This window comes from Salmo trutta, unplaced genomic scaffold (genome assembly GCF_901001165.1).
Source record: "Salmo trutta unplaced genomic scaffold, fSalTru1.1, whole genome shotgun sequence".
Taxonomy (NCBI): Eukaryota; Metazoa; Chordata; class Actinopteri; order Salmoniformes; family Salmonidae; genus Salmo; species Salmo trutta.
The window spans coordinates 104,932-118,855 of record NW_021822822.1 but is presented as its reverse complement, the minus strand read 5'-3'; the positions used below and the strand labels follow the sequence as shown (position 1 = coordinate 118,855).

At 43.3% G+C, this 13,924-nt stretch overlaps 1 protein-coding gene across 1 annotated transcript in view; it reads right to left on the bottom strand.

Annotated features, from left to right (window-relative positions):
* Positions 1-9,653: 9,653 nt before the first annotated feature.
* The window catches only part of LOC115185015 (BAH and coiled-coil domain-containing protein 1), a gene marked incomplete at its 3' end in the record, with an annotated part of 21,530 nt that continues 17,259 nt past the window's right edge, over positions 9,654-13,924 (bottom strand). Inside the window, exons 2-3 of the mRNA XM_029745618.1 lie at positions 13,777-13,902; positions 9,654-11,972 (exon numbers count right to left, since the gene is read on the bottom strand). Of these exons, the coding sequence (XP_029601478.1) occupies positions 9,654-11,972; positions 13,777-13,902 (2,445 nt within the window). The remainder of the gene's footprint in view (positions 11,973-13,776; positions 13,903-13,924) is intronic.

The window sequence follows — 13,924 nt, the reverse complement described above, 5'->3', positions numbered from 1 at the left end:
CTATCTAAAACTAACCTCAATGGTGAAATCTATCTAAAACTAACCTCAAGGGTGGAATATCTATCTAACTCTAACATTAATGGTGGAATCTTTATCTAACTATAACATTAAGGGTGGAATCTCTACCTAACTCTAACATTAAGGGTGGAATCTCTATCTAACTCTAACATTAAGGGTGGAATCGCTACCTAACTCTAACCTCAAGGGTGGAATCTCTATCTAACTCTAACATTAAGGGTGCAATCTCTACCTAACTCTAACATTAAGGGTGGAATCGCTACCTAACTCTATCCTCAAGGGTGGAATCTCTATCTAACTCTAACATTATGGGTGGAATCTCTATCTAACTCTAACCTCAAGGGTGGAATCTCTACCTAACTCTAACATTAAGAGTGGAATCTCTATCTAACTCTAACATTAAGGGTGGAATCTCTACCTAACTGTAACATTAAGGGTGGAATCTCTATCTAACTCTAACATTATGGGTGGAATATCTACCTAACTGTAACATTAAGGGTGGAATCTCTACCTAACTCTAACATTAAGGGTGGAATCTCTACCTAACTATAACATTAAGGGTGGAATCTCTACCTAACTCTAACATTAAGATGGAATTTCTACCAAACTCTAACCTCAAGGGTGGAATCTCTACCTAACTCTAACATTATGGGTGGAATCTCTATCTAACTCTAACATTAAGGGTGGAATCTCTATCTAACTCTAACATTAATATGGAATCTCTATCTAACTCTAACATTAAGTGGGAATCTCTACCTAATTCTAACATCAAGGGTGGAATCTCTATCTAATTCTAACATTATGGGTGGAATCTCTATCTAACTCTAACCTCAAGGGTGGAATCTCTACCTAACTCTAACATTAAGGGTGGAATCTCTATCTAACTCTAACATTAAGGGTGGAATCTCTACCTAACTGTAACATTAAGGGTGGAATCTCTATCTAACTCTAACATTATGGGTGGAATATCTACCTAACTGTAACATTAAGGGTGGAATCTCTATCTAACTCTAACATTAAGGGTGGAATCTCTACCTAACTATAACATTAAGGGTGGAATCTCTACCTAACTCTAACATTAAGATGGAATTTCTACCAAACTCTAACCTCAAGGGTGGAATCTCTACCTAACTCTAACATTATGGGTGGAATCTCTATCTAACTCTAACATTAAGGGTGGAATCTCTATCTAACTCTGACATTAAGATGGAATTTCTATCTAACTCTAACATTAAGGGTGGAATCTCTATCTAACTATAGCATTAAGGGTGGAATCTCTACCTAACTCTAACATTAAGGGTGGAATCGCTACCTAACTCTAACCTCAAGGGTGGAATCTCTATCTAACTCTAACATTAAGGGTGGAATCTCTAACTAACTCTAACATTAAGGGTGGAATCGCTACCTAACTCTAACCTCAAGGGTGGAATCTCTATCTAACTCTAACATTAAGGGTGGAATCTCTACCTAATTCTAACCTCAAGGGTGGAATCTCTATCTAACTCTAACCTCAAGGGTGGATCTCTACCTAACTCTAACATTAAGGGTGGAATCTCTATCTAACTCTAACATTAAGGGTGGAATCTCTACCTAACTGTAACATTAAGGGTGGAATCTCTATCTAACTCTAACATTAAGATGGAATCTCTACCAAACTCTAACATTATGGGTGGAATCTCTATCAAAAACTAACCTCAAGGGTGGAATCTCTATCTAAAACTAACCTCAAGGGTGGAATCTCTATCTAAAACTAACCTCAAGGGTGGAATCTATCTAAAACTAACCTCAAGGGTGGAATCTATCTAAAACTAACCTCAAGGGTGGAATCTATCTAAAACTAACCTCAAGGGTGGAATCTATCTAAAACTAACCTCAAGGGTGGAATCTCTATCTAAAACTAACCTCAAGGGTGGAATCTCTATCTAAAACTAACCTCAAGGGTGGAATCTCTATCTAAAACTAACCTCAAGGGTGGAATCTATCTAAAACTAACCTCAAGGGTGGAATCTATCTAAAACTAACCTCAAGGGTGGAATCTCTATCTAAAACTAACCTCAAGGGTGGAATCTATCTAAAACTAACCTCAAGGGTGGAATCTCTATCTAAAACTAACCTCAAGGGTGGAATATCTATCTAACTCTAACATTAATGGTGGAATCTTTATCTAACTATAACATTAAGGGTGGAATCTCTACCTAACTCTAACATTAAGGGTGGAATCTCTATCTAACTCTAACATTAAGGGTGGAATCGCTACCTAACTCTAACCTCAAGGGTGGAATCTCTATCTAACTCTAACATTAAGGGTGCAATCTCTACCTAACTCTAACATTAAGGGTGGAATCGCTACCTAACTCTATCCTCAAGGGTGGAATCTCTATCTAACTCTAACATTATGGGTGGAATCTCTATCTAACTCTAACCTCAAGGGTGGAATCTCTACCTAACTCTAACATTAAGAGTGGAATCTCTATCTAACTCTAACATTAAGGGTGGAATCTCTACCTAACTTTAACATTAAGTGTGGAATCTCTATCTAACTCTAACATTATGGGTGGAATATCTACCTAACTGTAACATTAAGGGTGGAATCTCTACCTAACTCTAACATTAAGGGTGGAATCTCTACCTAACTATAACATTAAGGGTGGAATCTCTACCTAACTCTAACATTAAGATGGAATTTCTACCAAACTCTAACCTCAAGGGTGGAATCTCTACCTAACTCTAACATTATGGGTGGAATCTCTATCTAACTCTAACATTAAGGGTGGAATCTCTATCTAACTCTAACATTAAGGGTGGAATCTCTATCTAACTCTAACATTAATATGGAATCTCTATCTAACTCTAACATTAAGGGTGGAATCTCTATCTAACTATAGCATTAAGGGTGGAATCTCAACCTAACTCTAACATTAAGGGTGGAATCGCTACCTAACTCTAACCTCAAGGGTGGAATCTCTATCTAACTCTAACATTAAGGGTGGAATCTCTACCTAACTGTAACATTAAGGGTGGAATCTCTATCTAACTCTAACATTAAGATGGAATCTCTACCAAACTCTAACATTATGGGTGGAATCTCTATCAAAAACTAACCTCAAGGGTGGAATCTCTATCTAAAACTAACCTCAAGGGTGGAATCTCTATCTAAAACTAACCTCAAGGGTGGAATCTATCTAAAACTAACCTCAAGGGTGGAATCTATCTAAAACTAACCTAAAGGGTGGAATCTATCTAAAACTAACCTCAAGGGTGGAATCTATCTAAAACTAACCTCAACGGTGGAATCTCTATCTAAAACTAACCTCAAGGGGGGAATCTCTATCTAAAACTAACCTCAAGGGTGGAATCTATCTAAAACTAACCTCAAGGGTGGAATCTCTATCTAAAACTAACCTCAAGGGTGGAATCTATCTAAAACTAACCTCAAGGGTGGAATCTATCTAAAACTAACCTCAAGGGTGGAATCTTTATCTAAAACTAACCTCAAGGTTTGAATCTATCTAAAACTAACCTCAAGGGTGGAATCTATCTAAAACTAACCTCAAGGGTGGAATCTCTATCTAACTCTAACATTAAGGGTGCAATCTCTACCTAACTCTAACATTAAGGGTGGAATCGCTACCTAACTCTAACCTCAAGGGTGGAATCTCTATTTAACTCTAACATTAAGGGTGAAATCTCTACCTAATTCTAACCTCAAGGGTGGAATCTCTATCTAACTCTAACATTATGGGTGGAATCTCTATCTAACTCTAACCTCAAGGGTGGAATCTCTACCTAACTCTAACATTAAGCGGGAATCTCTATCTAACTCTAACATTAAGGGTGGAATCTCTACCTAACTGTAACATTAAGGGTGGAATCTCTATCTAACTCTAACATTATGGGTGGAATATCTACCTAACTGTAACATTAAGGGTGGAATCTCTATCTAACTGTAACATTAAGGGTGGAATCTCTACCTAACTATAACATTAAGGGTGGAATCTCTACCTAACTCTAACATTAAGATGGAATTTCTACCAAACTCTAACCTCAAGGGTGGAATCTCTACCTAACCCTAACATTATGGGTGGAATCTCTATCTAACTCTAACATTAAGGGTGGAGTCTCTATCTAACTCTAACATTAAGATGGAATCTCTATCTAACTCTAACATTAAGGGTGGAATCTCTATCTAACTATAGCATTAAGGGTGGAATCTCTACCTAACTCTAACATTAAGGGTGGAATCGCTACCTAACTCTAACCTAAAGGGTGGAATCTCTATCTAACTCTAACATTAAGGGTGGAATCTCTACCTAACTCTAACATTAAGGGTGGAATCGCTACCTAACTCTAACCTCAAGGGTGGAATCTCTATCTAACTCTAACATTAAGGGTGGAATCTCTACCTAATTCTAACCTCAAGGGTGGAATCTCTATCTAACTCTAACCTCAAGGGTGGAATCTCTACCTAACTCTAACATTAAGGGTGGAATCTCTATCTAACTCTAACATTAAGGGTGGAATCTCTACCTAACTGTAACATTAAGGGTGGAATCTCTATCTAACTCTAACATTATGGGTGGAATATCTACCTAACTGTAACATTAAGGGTGGAATCTCTATCTAACTCTAACATTATGGGTGGAATATCTACCTAACTCTAACATTAAGGGTGGATTCTCTACCTAACTATAACATTAAGGGTGGAATCTATACCTAACTCGAACATTAAGATGGAATTTCTACCAAACTCTAACCTCAAGGGTGGAATCTCTACCTAACTCTAACATTATGGGTGGAATCTCTATCTAACTCTAACATTAAGGGTGGAATCTCTATCTAACTCTAAAATTAAGATGGAATCTCTATCTAACTCTAACATTAAGGGTGGAATCTCTATCTAACTATAGCATTAAGGGTGGAATCTCTACCTAACTCTAACATTAAGGGTGGAATCACTACCTAACTCTAACCTCAAGGGTGGAATCTCTATCTAACTCTAACATTAAGGGTGGAATCTCTACCTAATTCTAACCTCAAGTGTGGAATCTCTACCTAACTCTAACAATAAGGGTGGAATCTCTATCTAACTCTAACATTAAGGGTGGAATCTCTACCTAACTGTAACATTAAGGGTGGAATCTCTATCTAACTCTAACATTATGGGTGGAATATCTACCTAACTGTAACATTAAGGGTGGAATCTCTATCTAACTCTAACATTAAGGGTGGAATCTCTACCTAACTATAACATTAAGGGTGGAATCTCTACCTAACTCTAACATTAAGATGGAATTTCTACCAAACTCTAACCTCAAGGGTGGAATCTCTACCTAACTCTAACATTAAGCGTGGAATCGCTATCTAACTCTAACATTAAGGGTGGAATCTCTATCTAACTATAGCATTAAGGGTGGAATCTCTACCTAACTCTAACATTAAGGGTGGAATCGCTACCTAACTCTAACCTCAAGGGTGGAATCTCTATCTAACTCTAACATTAAGGGTGGAATCTCTACCTAATTCTAACCTCAAGGGTGGAATCTCTATCTAACTCTAACATCAAGGGTGGAATCTCTACCTAACTCTAAAATTAAGAGTGGAATCTCTATCTAACTCTAACATTAAGGGTGGAATCTCTACTTAACTGTAACATTAAGGATGGAATCTCTATCTAACTCTAACATTATGGGTGAAATATCTACCTAACTGTAACATTAAGGGTGGAATCTCTATCTAACTCTAACATTATGGGTGGAATATCTACCTAACTCTAACATTAAGGGTGGAATCTCTACCTAACTATAACATTAGGGGGTAATCTCTACCTAACTCTAACATTAAGATGGAATTTCTACCAAACTCTACCCTCAAGGGTGGAATCTCTACCTAACTCTAACATTATGGGTGGAATCTCTATCTAACTCTAACATTAAGGGTGGAATCTCTATCTAACTCCAACATTAAGATGGAATCTCTATCTAACTCTAACATTAAGGGTGGAATCTCTATCTAACTATAGCATTAAGGGTGGAATCTCTACCTAACTCTAACATTAAGGGTGGAATCGCTACCTAACTCTAACCTCAAGGGTGGAATCTCTATCTAACTCTAACATTAAGGGTGGAATCTCTCCCTAACTCTAACATTAAGGGTGGAATCGCTACCTAACTCTAACCTCAAGGGTGGAATCTCTATCTAACTCAAACATTAAGGGTGGAATCTCTACCTCATTCTAACCTCAAGGGTGGAATCTCTATCTAACTCTAACATTATGGGTGGAATCTCTATCTAACTCTAACCTCAAGGGTGGAATCTCTACCTAACTCTAACATTAAGGGTGGAATCTCTATCTAACTCTAACATTAAGGGTGGAATCTCTAACTAACTGTAACATTAAGGGTGGAATCTCTATCTAACTCTAACATTATGGGTGGAATATCTACCTAACTCTAACATTAAGGGTGGAATCTCTACCTAAATATAACATTAAGATGGAATTTCTACCAAACTCTAACCTCAAGGGTGGAATCTCTACCTAACTCTAACATTATGGGTGGAATCTCTATCTAACTCTAACATTAAGGGTGGAATCTCTATCTAACTCTAACATTAAGGGTGGAATCTCTATCTAACTATAGCATTAAGGGTGGAATCTCTATCTAACTCTAACATTAAGATGGAATCTCTACCTAACTCTAACATTAAAGGTGGAATCTCTATGTAACTCTAACATTAAAGGTGGAATCTCTACCTAACTCTAACATTAAGATGGAATCTCTATCTAACTCTAACATTAAGATGGAATCTCTACCTAACTCTAACATTAAAGGTGTAATCTCTATGTAACTCTAACATTAAAGGTGGAATCTCTATCTAACTCTAACATTAAGATGGAATCTCTATCTAACTCTAACATTAAGATGGAATCTCTACCTAACTCTAACATTAAAGGTGGAATCTCTATGTAACTCTAACATTAAAGGTGGAATCTCTACCTAACTCTAACATTAAGCGGGAATCTCTATCTAACTATAGCATTAAGGGTGGAATCTCTATCTAACTATAACATTAAGGGTGGAATCTCTATCTAACTCTAACATTAAGATGGAATTTCTACCAAACTCTAACTTCAAGGGTGGAATCTCTACCTAACTCTAACATTAAGGGTGGAATATCTATGTAACTCTAACATTAAGGGTGGAATCTCTATCTAACTCTAACATTAAGGGTGGAATCTCTATCTAACTCTAACATTAAGGGTGGAATCTCTATCTAACTATAACATTAAGATGGAATCTCTACCTAACTCTAACATTAAAGGTGGAATCTCTACCTAACTCTAACATTAAGATGGAATCTCTATCTAACTCTAACATTAAGGGTGGAATCTCTATGTAACTCTAACATTAAAGGTGGAATCTCTACCTAACTCTAACATTAAGGGTGGAATCTCTATGTAACTCTAACATTAAAGGTGGAATCTCTATGTAACTCTAACATTAAAGGTGGAATCTCTACCTAACTCTAACATTAAGGGTGGAATCTCTATCTAACTCTAACCTTAAGGGTGGAATCTCTACCTAACTCTAACCTTAAGGGTTTAATATCTACCTAACTCTAACACTAAGGGTGGAATTTCTAAGTAACTCTAACCTCAAGGGTGGAATATCTATCTAACTCTAACATTAAGATGGAATTTCTACCAAACTCTAACCTCAAGGGTGGAATCTCTACCTAACTCTAACATTATGGGTGGAATATCCATGTAACTCTAACATTAAAGGTGGAATCTCTATCTAACTCTAACATTAAGGGTGGAATCTCTATCTAACTATAACATTAAGATGGAATCTCTACCTAACTCTAACATTAAGGGTGGAATCTCTATGTAACTCTAACATTAAGGGTGGAATCTCTATGTAACTCTAACATTAAGGGTGGAATCTCTATGTAACTCTAACATTATGGGTGGAATCTCTATCTAACTATAACATTAAGATGGAATTTCTACCAAACTCTAACCTCAAGGGTGGAATCTCTACCTAACTCTAACATTATGGGTGGAATCTCTATCTAACTCTAACATTAAGGGTGGAATCTCTATGTAACTCTAACATTAAAGGTGGAATCTCTATGTAACTCTAACATTAAAGGTGGAATCTCTATCTAACTCTAACATTAAAGGTGGAATCTCTACCTAACTCTAACATTAAGATGGAATCTCTATCTAACTCTAACATTAAAGGTGGAATCTCTACCTAACTCTAACATTAAAGGTGGAATCTCTATGTAACTCTGACATTAAAGGTGGAATCTCTATCTAACTCTAACATTAAGATGGAATCTCTATCTAACTCTAACATTAAGATGGAATCTCTACCTAACTCTAACATTAAAGGTGGAATCTCTATGTAACTCTAACATTAAAGGTGGAATCTCTATCTAACTCTAACATTAAAGGTGGAATCTCTACCTAACTCTTACATTAAGCGGGAATCTCTATCTAAGTATAGCATTAAGGGTGGAATCTCTATCTAACTATAACATTAAGGGTGGAATCTCTATCTAACTCTAACATTAAGGGTGGAATCTCTATGTAACTCTAACATTAAGGGGGAATCTCTATGTAACTCTAACATTAAGGGTGGAATCTCTATGTAACTCTAACATTATGGGTGGAATCTCTATCTAACTATAACATTAAGATGGAATTTCTACCAAACTCTAACCTCAAGGGTGGAATCTCTACCTAACTCTAACATTATGGGTGGAATCTCTATCTAACTCTAACATTAAGGGTGGAATCTCTATGTAACTCTAACATTAAAGGTGGAATCTCTATGTAACTCTAACATTAAAGGTGGAATCTCTACCTAACTCTAACATTAAGATGGAATCTCTACCTAACTCTAACCTTAAGGGTGGAATATCTACCTAACTCTACCATTATGGGTGGAATCTCTACCTAACTCTAACCTCAAGGGTGGAATCTCTACCTAACTCTAACATTAAGGGTGGAATCTCTATCTAACTCTAACATTAATGGTGGAATCTCTACCTAACTCTAACATTAAGGGTGGAATCTCTACCTAACTCTAACATTAAGGGTGGAATCTCTATCTAACTCTAACATTAAGAGGGGAATCGCTACCTAACTCTAACATTAAGATGGAATCTCTATCTAACTGCCAGGGAACCATAATTGCAGCTCTACAGCTCTACTGCCTGCCTCTATCTCTTACTCTATCTATCTCTCACTCTATCTATCTCTCACTCTATCAATCTATCTATATCTCACTCTATCTATCTCTCACTCTATCTATCTATCTCTAACTCACTCACTCACTCACTCACTCTCTCCCTCTCTCTCCCAACCATACCTCTACAGCTCTACTGCCACAGACTCAGATCTCCTGACATGTACTTCTCTCCTCCTCTCTTTTCTTCCCAGTGCAGGCCTTTAACTGTTTAGTCAAATAAAGCTGTTTCTACTTTAGGCTTTGGCAAAGCCTGCTGTTTATTTTTCATCAGCGAGGTCTTCCAAAGGTCGTAGATAAATAATCTCTGCTCAGTTCCCCTGCTCCTTCTGTTTATTTAAGCAAGTGACCCCAAAAGCCCGGAGGTTACCCCCGTACCTTTCATGGAGGGGTGCACCCGCCCCTGCCGGCTGTTGGGGTGGGCGTCCACCGGGCGACAGGACGGTTCCCTCTGCCTCGCCACGGCGACTGCGATGCCCACAGGCGGTTGGCGCACCTCTCCCTCACCGTGACCCACCGCCTCGCCCACCTCCCGGCCACGCCCCCCACAGTCAGAGCGCTCGCCGTCATTAGCCGGGCCCTTCCTGGTGGGCAGGGCCTGTTGTTGTTTGCTGCCTTGTAGGGTGCAGCTAACCCCGGGGGCACCACCTCCAGGACCACCAGGGCCACCGGATTTGAGGCTCCCCAGGCCTCCGAAGGGACTCTTCTGGGAGAGGAGCAGGGGCTGCTGGGTGCTGTACTTCAGCAGGCTCTTCATGGCACTGCTCTCCTCCTGGGCCTGTGAGGCGACCTGGGGGTCTTGATGCTGCTGAGAGGGGGCTGGGGGTGGAGCGGGCTGGGGCTGGGGAGAAGGATGAGGAGGGATGCCCATACCTTGCCCTGGTTGTTGCTGGGGCTGTTGCCTGCCACCACTGAGAGACTCCATGTAGGCCTTCCGCTGCTGCTCCTCCTCTGCAGGGTGGACGTGGTGAGGCCTCATGGCCCAGGGAGGAACCAGGGGCTGCTGGGGGTGATGCTGCTGTCCCTGCCCACTGTTGCTGTAGCCGTACGGGGACATCTCCATCTCCAGCTTCCTGTTCAGGTCCTGGTTCTGGTTCTTGCTCTGGTTCAGCTCTGGTGCTGGGACGTCCGGGCCTGGCCCGCCATGCTGCTGGTGGCGAATACGGGCCACCTTCTGACCATCTCTCTGTAAGGAACAACTCCCACCTCCAGCACCACCGCCTGCACCTCCCCGACCCCCCAGGGGTGAGGCGTTGGGCAGGGGGCCCGGGAGGGAGCAGTCTCTGTAGGGAGAGGTGTTGACTGAGTGGGGGAGGGAGTGTCCGGCCTTGGCTCCCTGGGGAAGAGAGGGCCGGAACACATCGGTGGTGTCCACTCCCACGCTATTGATGCATTCGACGCTGCGGGAACGCACGGCTTGGTGCTGCTGGGGCTGGGGCTGCTGGGGAAGGGGTTGTTGGGGCTGGGGTTGTTGGGGCTGGGGTGGTTGGGGCTGGGGTTGTTGGGGGTGGTGGTGGTGACTCTGCTGCTGCATCCAGTCCGGGGCCTTCTCAGCCTTTCTGTACGGGTGCTGCTGCTGCTGTTTCCTGTGCCAGTTACTGGGGGGGGCCCCTCCCCCACTCTTCTCCATAGCCTTGTCCTTGGCACTGCCGCCCCCACCCACCAACCCCTGGCAGTCGGTTGGGGTGCCCATCTGGAAGGGTTGCCCGCTGGACTTGTCCCCCAGGTGTCCTCCCCCTACAGATGGTATGAACGTGGGCCCTGTCACTTTGGGGTCTCGCCCCCCTCCCCCTCCCCTCTCGTGCGGTGAGGGGTTGGTTAGAGGGGCAGGTGGAGGCGGGCAGAAGAAGTCCGGGTGGTGGTGTGTGTGGGGGTGATGGGGATGGCTGGGGTGGAGCTGAAGGCAGTGGAACCCCCCCGGATGCGGGTGAGGGTGGTGGTGGGGGTGGAGGTGGGGGTGGCCTCCCCCAGCGGCTGAACCCATTTGCAGGGGCGGCGCCACAGAGTAGGGAAGGGCGTGGTGGAGCATCTGGCCCCTCCCCTCCAGACAGTCCGAAGGCTGCTCACTGATCCTCATCTCGCCGCTCACCCCTTCCTTGGTGCAGCGGACGTTCCCCCCACCCTCCATGTGTCTGTGGCTGGCCTGTGTCTGAGCCCCCCTGCTCCCCATCACCTCCCCCCCATAGCTAGTCATGGAAGCCTTGGCCCCACCCGTCCCAGAGTCCCCCCCGTTCTGCATCTTTCCGTTGAGCAGGCAGGCGCTGAGGGTTCTAGTCATACCCAGGGCCTGTTGTTGCTCCATGTGCCTCTCCAGGGCTCTGCTATTGACCTCCTCCAGGGAGACCGGGTGCTGGGGGTACTGGGGGTGCTGCTGGTGGGCCTGGGGCTGTGTGTGGCCGGGGTGTGGGTGGTGGTGGTGTGGATGTGAGGACTGGGGGTGGTGGCTGTGGTGCTGCTGTCGCTCCTTGGCCTCCTGTTTGCTGCTGGGCCTCTCCTTGTCCTTGGTGCTGGGGACCACCCCTCTCTCGACGGACCCCTCCTTCAGGCCCTTGTGTAGGCTGACTCCGCCCCCTGGGTCCATGTCCCGACTGCAGGAGCCCTGAGGGTGTCCCGGCCCCGCCCTGGAGATGGGCGGAAGACCGTGATTGGCTGAGATGAGAGGGGGCTGGGACGGAAGGCTTCTTAGATAGAAGTTCTCTGTAAGATATAAAATTTCTAAATTATATAAATATCAAATATTTCAATGATATGCACTGAACAAAAATATAAAGGCAACATGTAAAGTGTTGGTCCCATGTTTCATGAGCTGAAATAAAAGATCCCAGAAATGTTCCATATGCTTGAAAAGATTATTTCTCTCAAATTATGAGCACAAATGTGTTTACATCCCTGTTAGTGAGCAAGATGATCCATCCACCTGACAGGAGTGGCATATCAAGAAGCTGATTAAACAGCATGATCATTATACAGGTGCACCTTGTGCTGGGGACAATAAAAGGCCACTCTAAAATATGCAGTTTTTTTCACACAACACAATGCCACAGATGTTTCAAGTTTTGAGGGAGCGTGCAATTGGCATGGTGACTGCAGGAATCTCCACCAGAGCTGTTGCCAGAGAATTGAATGTTAATTTGTAACCATGCCAGCCCAGGACCTCCACATCCGGCTTCTTCACCTGCGGGATCGTCTGAGACCAGCCACCCGGACAGATGATTAAACTTTATTTCTGTCTGTAATAAAGCCCTTTTGTGGGGAAAAACTAATTCTGACTGGGTGGGCCTGGCTCCCCAGTGTGTGGACCTGTCTCCCCAGTGGATGGGCCTGGCTCCCCAGTGGATGAGCCTGGCTCCCCAGTGGGTGGACCTGGCTCCCCAGTGGGTGGACCTGGCTCCCCAGTGGGTGGACCTAGCTCCCCAGTGGATGGGCCTGGCTCCCCAGTGGGTGGACCTGGCTCCCCAGTGGGTGGACCTAGCTCCCCAGTGGGTGGGCCTGGCTCCCCAGTGGGTGGACCTGGCTCCCCAGTGGGTGGACCTGGCTCCCCAGTGGATGGGCCTGGCTCCCGAGTGGGTGGACCTGGCTCCCCAGTGGGTGGACCTGGCTCCCCAGTGGGTGGACCTGGCTCCCGAGTGGGTGGACCTGGCTCCCGAGTGGGTGGACCTGGCTCCCCAGTGGATGGGCCTGGCTCCCCAGTGGATGGACCTGGCTCCCGAGTGGGTGGACCTGGCTCCCCAGTGGGTGGACCTAGCTCACCAGTGGATGGGCCTATACCCTCCCAGGCCCACCCATGCTGTGCCATTACCCATTCATGTGAAATCCATAGATTAGGGCCTAATTTATTTATTTCAATTGACTGATTTCCTTATTTGAACTGTAACTCAGTAAAATCGTTTAAATTGTTTGCATGTTGCATTTATATTACTGTTCGGTAGAAAAGAAACACTCCTAAAGGGGAAGTTCAGGATTTTAGAGATTTGTGTTAGAAAGTGTAATTCAGGGTTTGTTTTCCTTTAAACAGCCACTACAAACTTCAGCCACTTTAGCCACCACTAGCTCACAAGTTAATGGCCAATGTGTGCAATTGTTAAAATGTCATGACCAAATCTACTGAAATCAACTGAAGTCAACTTCATATTTGGTTTGATGTTACTTAGAGGTGATTTGGCCTTTAACAAAAAGATTAACTTCCGTTGACTGTTAGGTAGTAGTGGATAAAGTTAGCTTAAGTTTGGATTACAGTTTTTACTGGCCCATAGACGACTTTCAGGCTGAGGAAATATCAAGCTGTAAAATCCTGAACTTCTCCTTTAAAAAACATCCATTGGCCAACCAGGCAGCAAATCTAAAAGACAGGATTACATTATTACATTTAAGGTAATATCCCTGTGGGCATCCACATAGCTAGCAATATCCATTATCCAATTGCATCATACTTTGTTGTGTTCAATTGGATTTCAATATCTTAATTCCGTCTGATTGAATTTTAATTCGTTTGCCGACTCGCCTTTTTGGGTGTCGTAGAAACGGTGCTGCCCGTAGAGGACGCCGCTGTTGGCATGGTGATCCAAGTGGCTCATGGGAAGGAAGGTATGGGCGAGACTCCCTGAGAATCGAGGATACCCCGGGGCTGCTGGGAGGGAGAGAGAGAAAGA